Source organism: Diorhabda sublineata, chromosome 2 (genome assembly GCF_026230105.1).
Source record: "Diorhabda sublineata isolate icDioSubl1.1 chromosome 2, icDioSubl1.1, whole genome shotgun sequence".
Lineage (NCBI taxonomy): Eukaryota > Metazoa > Arthropoda > Insecta > Coleoptera > Chrysomelidae > Diorhabda > Diorhabda sublineata.
The window spans coordinates 36,935,557-36,947,435 of record NC_079475.1 but is presented as its reverse complement, the minus strand read 5'-3'; the positions used below and the strand labels follow the sequence as shown (position 1 = coordinate 36,947,435).

Genomic DNA, 11,879 nt, shown 5'->3' with positions numbered 1-11,879 from the left:
TAAGCTCAACTTCAAAAACCTTATCTAAGACAGCACCACACAACATCTATCCATCTAATCTTAATGGTAGTTTCTAAAAATAAAATATTACGGGGTGTATCAATCACTCATCCTTTTTTATATCTATATAAAAACGGACATTATGCTTAAATTCATTTTCTTCGTCTTCATAAAAGAATTGAATCATTTAACGTTTGGCCAAATAATACAATTGATTTCTGGTCTAGTTCTGTCATAGATAATATTTATTTTTTCTTTTTGCTATCGTTACCTAGCAAAAATTAAAAGCGTTTAGAGTTTGTGATTGCGCCAAAGAACGATTTCGCTAGGGTTTTACAACATTTGTTGATGACTACTACTCTAACACACATCAGCGAATTAATTTGAAACTTAACCTTAACAGAGTACTCAACTGTTCCACACAAGTTGGAGTTTCTCAAAGATACCAAACTGTACCACAAAATATAATCGAACATAATTAACGTTTTGTGATATTTTTGTGATAGTCATTTATGTAATTTTCATGTGTCTTTTTTCTATGCCAATTACCGACGTTGCCGAGGAAATTTATAAGAAAAATAATTTTACAATACTGGAATTGGTTTTCTTCAATTTCAAAGGAAACAGTTTGATAATATCCACATACCTGAATTATTCTACAGCTCAACACCACTTCAGTTAAAACTTCTACAGATAGTGGTTTGGCTGAACAGCAGTATACCATGTACCTTTCGCCAAATTTCACATAAACCTGATAGAGATATTATACTTTTTATACTGACATAACGAACATTATTTTTGTTGTTGGCTAAGTATAGAGATTAGAGAAATTCGACTTTTTAAAAAGTGGCCATATGAACACGGATAATTCAGAGCATCGGAGACGCATTTAGAGAAGTCGTCCCCCGTATTAACCATAACGCAAACAAGCGTTGTTGATTGGTCTATAGTCTGCAACTAAATGCATTATCTTTTGTCGATAGCAGGTATAGATTGTCCTCGAACTAGATGCCGATGTACCAAAGCAAGAACGCATTTGGCACAAAAGAAAACAGAGCAATTGCTATTTGATTCTACTTAGATATTAAAAACATCATTAATTGCGATATTTATGTCTTAAGCCATCGTTATGTGTATGCAAACTATAGTTGCTGGTTTTATTGCTAATGAATAACACTTTCTATTGGTTTACTATGAAGGTATCTGACATACATACAGCTGAGCACTGATCTGAGCATTCGTGCGATATCCGTGGCTTGTCGGTTTTTCTGACAAGAAAGTACAAACAATGGGTCGGCGACATTCGCGCACGTACACGGGTTTTTCATTTTTCTTTAACGCACGTTTCTCAGATCAGTACGCACCTTAACGTGACAAGTTTTTTTCTATGAGAACTGAACAACTCTTCAAAAAGAATAAAAAATGTCCTGATGTTTCACAATAATTTTATTTACAGAGGATATTACAAAATAATTAAACCCCAGTGGGAATGTTTTTAGTTAGTATTTTTGATTTTGTCTGCCGAAGAAATTTAAGTAACTACACATGAAATTGTCTTTATATTTTTCAATCAAAATAGCTTTTAAAATTGTGTTCATGTTTGTGCAAAATATCGTTGAGTGCAGATTGAGCTCAAATAATTCTAACTATTTAGACTGTTTTCATCTGTCTCTAACAAGTTACTACTAAGCCTTCAAATGAGCAGTAAATTACTATTCAAATACTTCAAGTCTTATTTCAAATTGACAACACTGTGCAGGGTTGTGTCCGAGTAGCGTTTACAAAAGGTGGACAATTTTGTTCTGGTTGGGGACATTAGGGCAGTTACTTTAAAAGCAGGCCTCAAAACAGGACGTAAGTCGTGCTAATAACTATTACATATCTTAATCACGCAGTTTTTTTTAGTTCAAGGCTACCTATCTTTGAGGAAAAGTAATGATGATGAAACTATTTCTTTCACCAGGTGCTATTACTGTTAAATCTACGTTTCAATAATCCCACTTATTGTATGTTTGTTATTTTGTTCTTATCAATGACCTCAATATCAAACAAATTCGTGCATATTTATACAACCGAGTAAATTTTTGAATAGTCAGTAAAAATTCTAATTATATTTATAACCTTTAACCGAAACAGTTTTCCAGAATAAATTTATTCTTGTAAAATCGAATGATTAACTGAAAAAAATTGCTCAATTGTTGAATAAACTAAATTATTATCATTTTCAAAAGCGTAGATATTATTTTTTTTAAAGGGTATAATTTGATTAAAATCTGTCGTGACTTGACTAAATTAAAATTGTAAGAAATTGAGAGAAAATATTAGAAAAAAAAATGACATGAAGAACGTATTCGGATGAAAAGGGAAAAATAATACATATATCAAGAGTGGCTCCAAGCTCTAATATATCTGATTTTAAAAAAACATGTTTTCTTATGACAAAATGTAACTCAGGATAATGTTGGATTTGTGAATACTGCAATACTTAACCTAGAAACTGAAACCCTAAGCTCATTTACTCATTGAGAACCACATAGTTTGATATTACACTGGGATGGCCCCTTTTCTTCACTTTGTTCTGCTCATAATTTAATAGGTGTCGTCATAGTTTCTTTGGAACCAATCTTCTTCCTACCATTCTCTGTTGACTTCTTTATCTTTGAGCACGATTATTTTATTGGCAATCTCTTCATTTTCCGATCTTATTCAGAAAGCACAAGAAATGTCTAGTTTCGCAGCTGCATCGGAGAGTTTCTTGTCTTTCCACCCATGTCTTCGTTCCAACACTTGTCTATCCGTCTTTTAGAAGATCTATGAGACCGTGTCGTCTGAGGTCTATTCGTTGCAGTAAACTCTGCATATACCCAGGGCATCTAGTCGTTATAGAGATTCAATCTTCTGTCTACACTCAAATTGTATTAATTCGCTCCAGTTTTCAGCTCCACAGAGCAATATAGCTTCGGTAGTCTGCATTATAAGTTTCCGTTTCATAGGCAAGGGGTGACAACTGCATTACTAGATAATTATGATATAATAGGAGTAAGAAAGTAATTGATTAGTGAAAGAACAGGTTTAATTTCTATAAGAATCATAAGCAGCACTGGTAACGCGTGGTTCCATATTCTGGAGGTGCACAATGTAAGATTGCGCTCTTAAACCATCAATCGGGGTTAGTAGGTTGAATGATCTTATTCAAATATTGATAACTTAATATGTTGATAAGTAGCTGGCGTCGCCAAAAAATTATCATTATCTAAAGATAGAGAAATATTAGTTTTTATACTACCCCTTTTGAATTGAAAATCATTGTCTGTCTATTTTCAAGATAAATTCATCAATAACTAATTAAAATTTGGAACCCCTCGAATAATTTGTTTCTTAAAAAGAACATTACGAGGGCAATTAACCTGTTTTCTATGATTCTACTTCCACGAAAAGTTTTATTCGTTTTCAATTTCTAGAGCCAAATAAAAAACAACGAAAAATTAATGACTATTAATTACCTATAGATATACCTGTTGCATTCACTTACATTTATGATTGATACACTTCGTTTTGAACGTTCAAAGCTTTCATTTTTTATTTTTGTCTTCTAAAGGAGGAGCAGAAAATACAATTATGTTTAAAAGTTGCACGCAAATATTGGTCATTTTATTAAAATTCCCGTTTCGACATAGATTATTACATTCGCGAGCTACAAGTGCACTGATTTCATGTGCACACGGCCGGGAATAATCTTTGAACATTGCTCTAGACTACAGCAGTGAATGGGACAGGAAATTGATTAATTAGATTCAATATTTCGATGTGCAGTGAATGAATATATCAACGGATAAATTTTGAGTTTTGTTACGAAATAATTGATAATTTTTTTTGAATGTAAAGAGTTAGTAAAATATAAACAGGAAAAAATTCAATTAGTTCTTCAACTGCTTTTATCTCTTTTTAAATTAATTTGTATGAAATTGATGTAATAATTCAAACAAAAATAACGTTGGGTTTCCTTTTGGTTGGAAGCCACTGGTTGAAACACGTAATATCTTATGAGCGGTATTTACCAGGACGCAATTATAAATTGCAAACATTTAGTTGTTTATCGGTATAGTTGTTAACGAATAGTTTTATCATGCTTCGAATTTATGCGATTTTTCTTATTTTTTGCGTATTTTCTTCGACGACGTACGCAGCACCGAAATTTCGATCAGGTAATAATTTTTCAATTATACAAAATATTACATCAATACCTATATTGAAAAATTAATAAACATATTCATAAACTTGGAGATGTATAGAATAAAAATATAAACAAAACAAAAATTATAAGCATATATTATACTTTTCTTTTTCAACCTTATCGAATAATCTAAAATAATGTTTTTCTTGAACTTCTTGAACTACTTATAGTCTCGTTTTATTAAAAGAAGTCTCGTATTAATCTCGATTTCGTCTCGTATCCATTTTATTTGTCTTGTTTCGTTAAGTGTCGTTAGTATTTGAATAAGGTTACTAAATATTTGAAACAATTACTGATAAACTTATTTCTGCTTAGAGAAGAGTATAAAAATTAAATAAGAAACTAAATTCAGTAAAAACCTTCGTAACATTTCAACAACGTTTCGAAGCATGTCTATTATGCCGTTAAAGATCATTAAAAAAATTGTTTCTGAAACAATTAACCAATTATGTCAATATCGAAAGTCATCAAGTCTCAAATCAGAGTTATTTCTATTTACCCATTCGATATTTTGACAAAAATTGCTCTGTTTGAGCCCCCACATTAACTTCTTCTGAATATAATTAGAAAATAGTCGTGTGACGAACTAAGAAAAACAGTCATTTACAAAAATATAATCATTCTAATGTTTCTCTAACTTCTTGAGGCCGTGCTTGTAGAACGATTTGTCTTTTGGCTCAAAATAGGCTTCAATTTCAGCAATTGTTTCTTCATTTGAGCTGAATTTTTTACGACGAGCAGTTTTTTGAGATCAGCGATCAGCAAGTAGTCACTGGGGGGCCAGATAGATCTGGACTATGTGGTGGATGAAGAAGCAATTCGAAGTGTAATTCGTTCAATTTGACCATTGTTGCTATTGACTTATCAATCGGTGCATTGTCTTGGCGAAACAGTAGTTTTTCTCTGGATATATGAGGACGTTGTTCTTTGATTTTTGCATTCAAACGATCCAACCATTCTATGCAGTCTTCAGTACTAATTGTATCTACCTTTTTAAGATAGTCGATGATTAAAATTGCATGCGTATCCTAAAATACTGAAGCCATAACTTTCCCAGCTGACTGTTGTGCCTCTAGATGCTTTGAACATGGTTCACCGGCTGCAATCCACTTATATAATGATCCAAAAAAATCTGATTCAGTACGTGTACACTGCTATGAATCATCAACACGTTGTTTTTGATCGACTGTGAGTTCGTGCATAAATATCAACACACTGCCTTCTGATATATTTATGACTTCAGCTATCTCACGAAATTTCAATAACAAACGGTTCTTTTCGATGGAACTGAGTCCGGATAACACTTTTGAAGCTATTGCTGAACAGATTTTTTTTCATCAAGAAGCAATGATAAAATAAATAAATAAATAAATAAATGAATTCAACAATGGCATCGCCATCTATGTGTCAGTCACACGACTTATTGAGTGATTTACATACGACACGAGGTTAGAAAGTTGAACATCGCGGATAATCCAATTTTCTGATATTACGTAGAAAGTTTATTCATCAAATACTTGTATAATTATTTTGATGGCTATGTTAGGTACCATGTTTGTTTGTCATACTAAATTCGACTACTGGTTTTCGACTATTTTTTGTTCAAAATCCGACTTTAGACGTGGCGGATACCCATTTTATTGATTTTTAATTGAGTTGCTTATACTACTAATATCTCCAGAGATCTAGCGTAAACGTATATCACTTAAGTCTAATCGTGTCATCCCATGAGAATTGATTATTTTAAAAAGAAAACTGCGGGCTTGTAGTCTTCAGTAGTCGTGAAGTTTCTCAACTCTTTGAGGTGCTCTGTTAGTTTATCTGTTTAGATTTAGAATTTTCCAATCAAATTTTCACTTTCAGTCAACTTATTGACCTTATTAGGGAACATGATGAAATATTGAATGCTAAATTTCTACTTTTCAGATCATTTAATATATTTTTCTTGATAAATAGTATATTTCGATGAAGACAGAAATAGGTGGAAACGATAAGTGTTACCTGGCTTTTGAAACAGATTATCTATCAAAAGATACGTAAAAACAAAACGATTTAACAAAAATTTTTTTTATGTTCATATGAAGTTTGAGAGTCATGTATCAATTAGTATGTGTTTGTGAGTTATTTGCTTGGGCTGTGAAGAGTTTGTCTGGCGATATTGTCTACGAAAAAAAAGTTTAGGAACGAGTTTAAATAAGTGTTATTGGGAGTCTACTTCATGATATTTAGTGAAGATCCTGGAGTTGTCTACAACTTTTTTCATGCGAGTGGGCTATACACTTCAGTTAAAGACGATAACATTAAAGAAATGGTGCTCGACATCGTTGTGTCAGCATCCTTGAAATAGCCGAAGCTCACAACATAACTCAAGCATCAACAGAACGTATTTAGATTAATTAAATTGTCCGTCTAAAATCAATGTTATCTTAGATTACTGTGGTGTGGTTCACTCTGAAACCATTTTGATGTCAACAAGGCATACAGTTTGTTTATTGTATGTTTATTTCATTATATACGGAATTTATCACTATTATATATACTAGTCAGTGCCAGAATTGTTAAATTTTGAGGATATTCTATTATTATTTCAAGAATCAGCAACCCAACCATATTTAAATACGTCGCGACGTGTGTATTGGACCAGGTTTCGTTCGATTAAATCTATTTCTGTTTGAGTTCGATGATTTAAGTTTTTTATGTTTAAAACCACACTCTATTGAAATGCACTGAAATGTTTTTAACAGATTGTTGTTAGTGTAATATCTATGACATGAAAACTCTTTTCTGAATGATATTCATGTTCACATCTCAGGCATGCAAATAAACTAATATTTTGACAAAGGACATATCTGAGTTCGTTACTAACACTTTTTTGACTATTTGCCACTATATGGTTTACATTATTCTTTTTATCTGTACGAGACTGATTTCTTACCGGGTTTAAAAGTGAGAATAAATACACTATATCATTCCAATCGGCCAACTTAATTCCTTCCAATTTTGGAAGTGGCTATAAAACACAAGTGACTACTGCGCCACAAATTAAGGAAAAGTGAATCGATAAATCATAAAAAAGTGGGAAAACTGGAAAAATCAGAAACATTGAGTATCACCCTAGGTCTAAATCAACCGAAGGGGTTTCTGTCTTATTCTACCAACTGGTACCAAAACGCCCTTTCATTCAGCAAAGAAGTGTTACTTTAAGTTTTCTGAAACAATAATTTATTGTGCAATATTAAAAAATAACATTTTCAATAGCAATTAATTGAACTCAAGTTAGCTGCGAAGTAAAAGGTTGAGGAGCGCTGGTCTTTGTGGGAACATGTGATATGTGGAACTGTTTTTGTTTCTGCACGACTTCATCATAAGCCGGCTCCATTTATGATGCTGAATTGTTAACAATGGAAGAAGGAGATCATCTGAAAGCCTATTACGAAAACAATTTTTTCTTAGTTCCATTATGAAAACGTTTGTCCGCACAAATAGCTTGTACCAAACGTAGCCATTATTTTCTGGGCGTGGGAAACTATATTTAGGTATTGTGTCCGAGATAAGGTCTCATAAAATTCCAATTTGCTGGTGTTCAGAAATAGTTGCTACAAATGGGTAGTGCGTTCGACGACAGATGCACCTACTCGAGCTTCATTATCGGTTTTCGCTCATATCCCCGCCCGCGCTCGCACATGTTTTTTATGTGCGACTTGCACTGCCATTACTGCCAATTGAAGAGAATGTAATTTCTGATAATAAGAAAGCTGTACTTGATTTTTGTTTGATGGTCGCGGGCTGTATTTCAAAGCTTGCGAGCCGGAAACGGCCCGCAAGCCGTAGTTTCCCCATCGCTGGTCTAGACCATCGGAGAAACTTCCGACAGCTCTTGAGGTTTTTGCAAGAAACAAAGACAACCGCCGAACACCTCTTCGGTGAGTGAGAGGCTGTCCATAGACAAAGGTTGCTGTACTTACACTCAAACTTTTTAAAACCAGAATTGAGACGCATAGCTCATAGATAGGTATTCACTTTGCAAAGTCATTGTAAATAGTTCGGGGTGCACAATAGATCAAAGTGCTATCGAGGTTTTGGGTTACAATAATCAGAAATATCAAAAACCCAAAGGAAGAAATTTTTGAAACGGCATAATCTAATTACTCAAAAAAATATTGATTTTTGAGAATAATTACTGATTTTATTATGAATAGTTCCTAATATAACTTTGGACTAACTAACTGAACATTTTAAAATGAAAATTTTGTCACAAATTGCGTTAAAAGTCAAGGTCTATTTAATATGAAATATTTTAAGAATGGGGCAATTACTGAAAGTGGCATTAAACTCGGTAACGACAAAATTCTAATCATTATTGCCATACATTTATTCATAAAATGTTATTGATATTATTGTTTCCGTGTTTAAACAAATTTACATGCTTCTGTACTTCATCATAACTTCGTGAATACCTGGCTATTTTTATTGCAGATCGTTATATTTTTGTCCTTGAATTCATTATACTGTCATTTATTATAATCTATTGCGAATATATTTATTGAAATTATAATAGTTTGTAGATAAGTATACGATACTCAGAAATACAAACTAATAATTATTATTAATAATCCATGTAGTGAAACATAGTAATTATATCACTTTTGTATGCATTAATTATCATCATTACTAATAAGTAGGTATAATCTAAAAATTCTTCTACACGAACTTACTTTCGAAAGCTTTAAGAACTATATGTGTTAATATGCACGAAGTGAGAATGAAGATTTTATATTATATAATGAGATAATGGCTTCACTTCTGTCTAAATTTGGAAATGAGAATTAAAATATAGATCCGCAATCTTTGTAAAAACACTAAAAGAACTGTGCAGCTATAATGAAATCAAATTTGACAACTCGGCAAGACAATAACAATAAAAGATGTGTTGTTGGTATAAAGATGAGATGAAAAGTGAATTTAGTATGGCTTCTGTTAGGAACATCAACGATCTTGCCATGATTCCAGAAATTGTTGATTTGGGGAAGTCAACTGTGGGATATGTGCCGTTAGCTTCTTCTTATGGGAACCTATGTAGGGCGACGATTTATGACAATTCTTTTCCAAATTAAATGATCGCAAAATGGTTAAAATAATGCATTTCAATTGGATAGATTTATAAGGTTTCAATTTGATATTGACAGACACACACAGTTATGATACAGTCAACTCAATTTAAAGCATTCTGATATGCGAACATTCAAGAAACAGGGAAACTTTAAGTTGATTCCGCAAACTTCTAACGACTAACTTTGTGATTTATTTATGGTTATTGCAAAGGCCAGACGTACCAAAAATTATAAACGTTTAAAATCCAATGGTGAATCCGTTAAAATCATTTTAGAATTATCTATTGTCACAAAGAAGATCCGCGCGCGCAACATATCAAGGATGTCCGTCACATTAATCGCTGCAGCATTCTGATAAACTGTTTCTATTTCTAAATTTCAAAACTGTATATTAAAAACTACACAATTAAAAACTTCCTCACTCAACTTTCATTGTAGGTAAAATGTCGAAATTTGAATTAGGATTAGTTTCATTGTCTCTAGAATTGGTTGGAAAATTAATACATCAATAAATTTTGATGCAAACATATTAACTAGTGGCCGATAAACCAAAAGTTCATTGTCAAAAATACTTTTTTTTACGTCCGTTATAATATTCATGTTTTTTTTTCATTCATTTTCATTTATAAAGAATTTAATTTGTGTGTTGTTTTATCAAAATAATGGGCTTTGAGAAGATGTTGTTGAATCGGCAACTTCAGCGACTATGAATCTTCTCCCTGAGAAATCCCGGGAACAGAATTTGAAGGAATATGATTCTTTTATGGAGTAGCGTAAAGTAAAATATACAAGAATCTATCCCTGTATAAACTTTACAACACTCATTTTTTAGGGTATTAAATAGGAAAAAGCATGGATAGATAAGTGAATTTTTCTAAAAATCTAGACTGATACAGAAAAACTGCTTTCAAATTTAGATTCAGCAATAAAAATATAGTTAAAATCAGCTCAAAAATACTAGGCACCCAAAAAAATTCAAGAATTTTATAGGCAAAAATAAATACCAAATAATCCATTAATGAAGAGTATATAAAACCCGAAGTTTTAGAAAAAGTGACTTAGTTCAAATTCTAGTAGCTTATTCTCTTAAGCAAGCTCCACTAGTATATCTGGAAAAGCTTCCAATTCAAGTACAAAACAAGATCACAGCTTACCTGAAGATATAGATGAAGTACTTGAGTATATTGCAGGATATTTAGCTAAAAAGCATGAAGAAAGTCAACCTGAATATGAGACATCAAATATAAAGTTGTTGTCTTTTGGTGGACTTATTAAACCTTTCTTCAAATGTCTGAAAATGTAAGAAAATGGAATTTCTGTTTTGAAAAATTTGTAAACAATATCTGGGACTACTAGGACCTGGAGTAGTTATCTTGCTGAACTATCCTTTTGTGTATAGTCAGGATCTATTATTTAAACTACATTGTAGATACTTATTCTTATTAATAATTTCAACGGCTTAGAAACTAAACTTTTCCAATAGCGCCTTGCCCACGGCTTTTTTATGTCTAAGACTCCTTGTTTGGATTCTAGTGAAGACTTTTCTTATAGATAGATCAAATATTCATTAATATATTGTATTTTTCCAGATGTAAAAGCTTGTTATAGTGAACCATGTCCAGATAATACTTTTGCTTGCGAGAAATTATCAGGTGTATCAAAAAATAGGCAAGAAATCATTGAGGAAGTTCATTGTTTAGATCTCAGAGGTAAACAAATGGTTGTATTCATGTGGTAAAATAGTGTGATATTCATTTATATTCCAGACAATGTTTTGAAGAACGTAACAAGATCGAAGCCGAATCATTTTGGTAGTTCCGTCATGTTCCAGAGCTACAGTTATTCTGGCACTTACGAGATATACGAATCTTCAGGAGAAACTACCAAAACTCTGGATTTCAATACACGAAAACCGGTTACAAATGAAGTAGAAATATTGAATAATTCTATTGAAAAGAATAGACCAAAGCATTCACGTCCTCAATATTCTGAAGTTGAAGACTTGAATAAAGTCGGTATTTATTAGCTGTTAACTTTTTATTGATGGAAGTAACACACAAACAAATTATATAAATATTTTTGTTAGGTAACTGGTGGTTTATTATATTGTGATTTATTTTAAGAATTGAGAATGTATTTTTAAAAATGTTAAATTGTTAAAATTATTTATGTTATTATATGTTGATTTTTGAAAATCACCCATCCTATTTTTAATTCTGAATCTGAAACAAAGCTTTGGTTCTAACTGAATCTTCAGTACCAGTGGTGTATCTAGGGGCGAGTAGGCCTCTACCTTATCTTTTGTTTATTCTAAAAGTCTTTCTCAGTCTGTCGATTACAGGCCAATTTGACAGACTTATAAAATTTGCAACAAAAAAGGATCTAGATAACATATTACAATGTGGTACATATTAGGGCTTCATGAATATTTATTCTTATAAAAATAATCGTTTGAACTGTAAGAGTATGGACCCAGAAGTATCTGGCATGACCTAGAGATGGCAGTTATTGCTTTAAAAATATTACAGCATATG

The 11,879-nt window shown here is 32.1% G+C and overlaps 1 protein-coding gene across 1 annotated transcript; it reads left to right on the top strand.

Annotated features, from left to right (window-relative positions):
• The first annotated feature begins 4,063 nt into the window (after window positions 1-4,063).
• On the top strand, window positions 4,064-11,552 carry LOC130440518 (uncharacterized). Its single transcript, XM_056773745.1, has 3 exons — window positions 4,064-4,205; window positions 10,935-11,054; window positions 11,112-11,552. Exons 1-3 carry the CDS (start codon window positions 4,127-4,129, stop codon window positions 11,369-11,371), a joined length of 459 nt encoding a protein of 152 aa, XP_056629723.1. The 5' UTR covers window positions 4,064-4,126; the 3' UTR covers window positions 11,372-11,552.
• The last annotated feature ends 327 nt before the right edge of the window (window positions 11,553-11,879 follow it).

Excerpts from the sequence above, each read along its gene's own strand:
- LOC130440518 (XM_056773745.1), top strand. The coding sequence starts at position 4,127 with ATGCTTCGAATTTATGCGATTTTTCTTATTTTTTGCGTATTTTCTTCG. Across the intron at positions 4,206-10,934 it reads AGCACCGAAATTTCGATCAG|ATGTAAAAGCTTGTTATAGT; the intron begins GTAATAATTTTT and ends GTATTTTTCCAG. Across the intron at positions 11,055-11,111 it reads TCATTGTTTAGATCTCAGAG|ACAATGTTTTGAAGAACGTA; the intron begins GTAAACAAATGG and ends TTTATATTCCAG.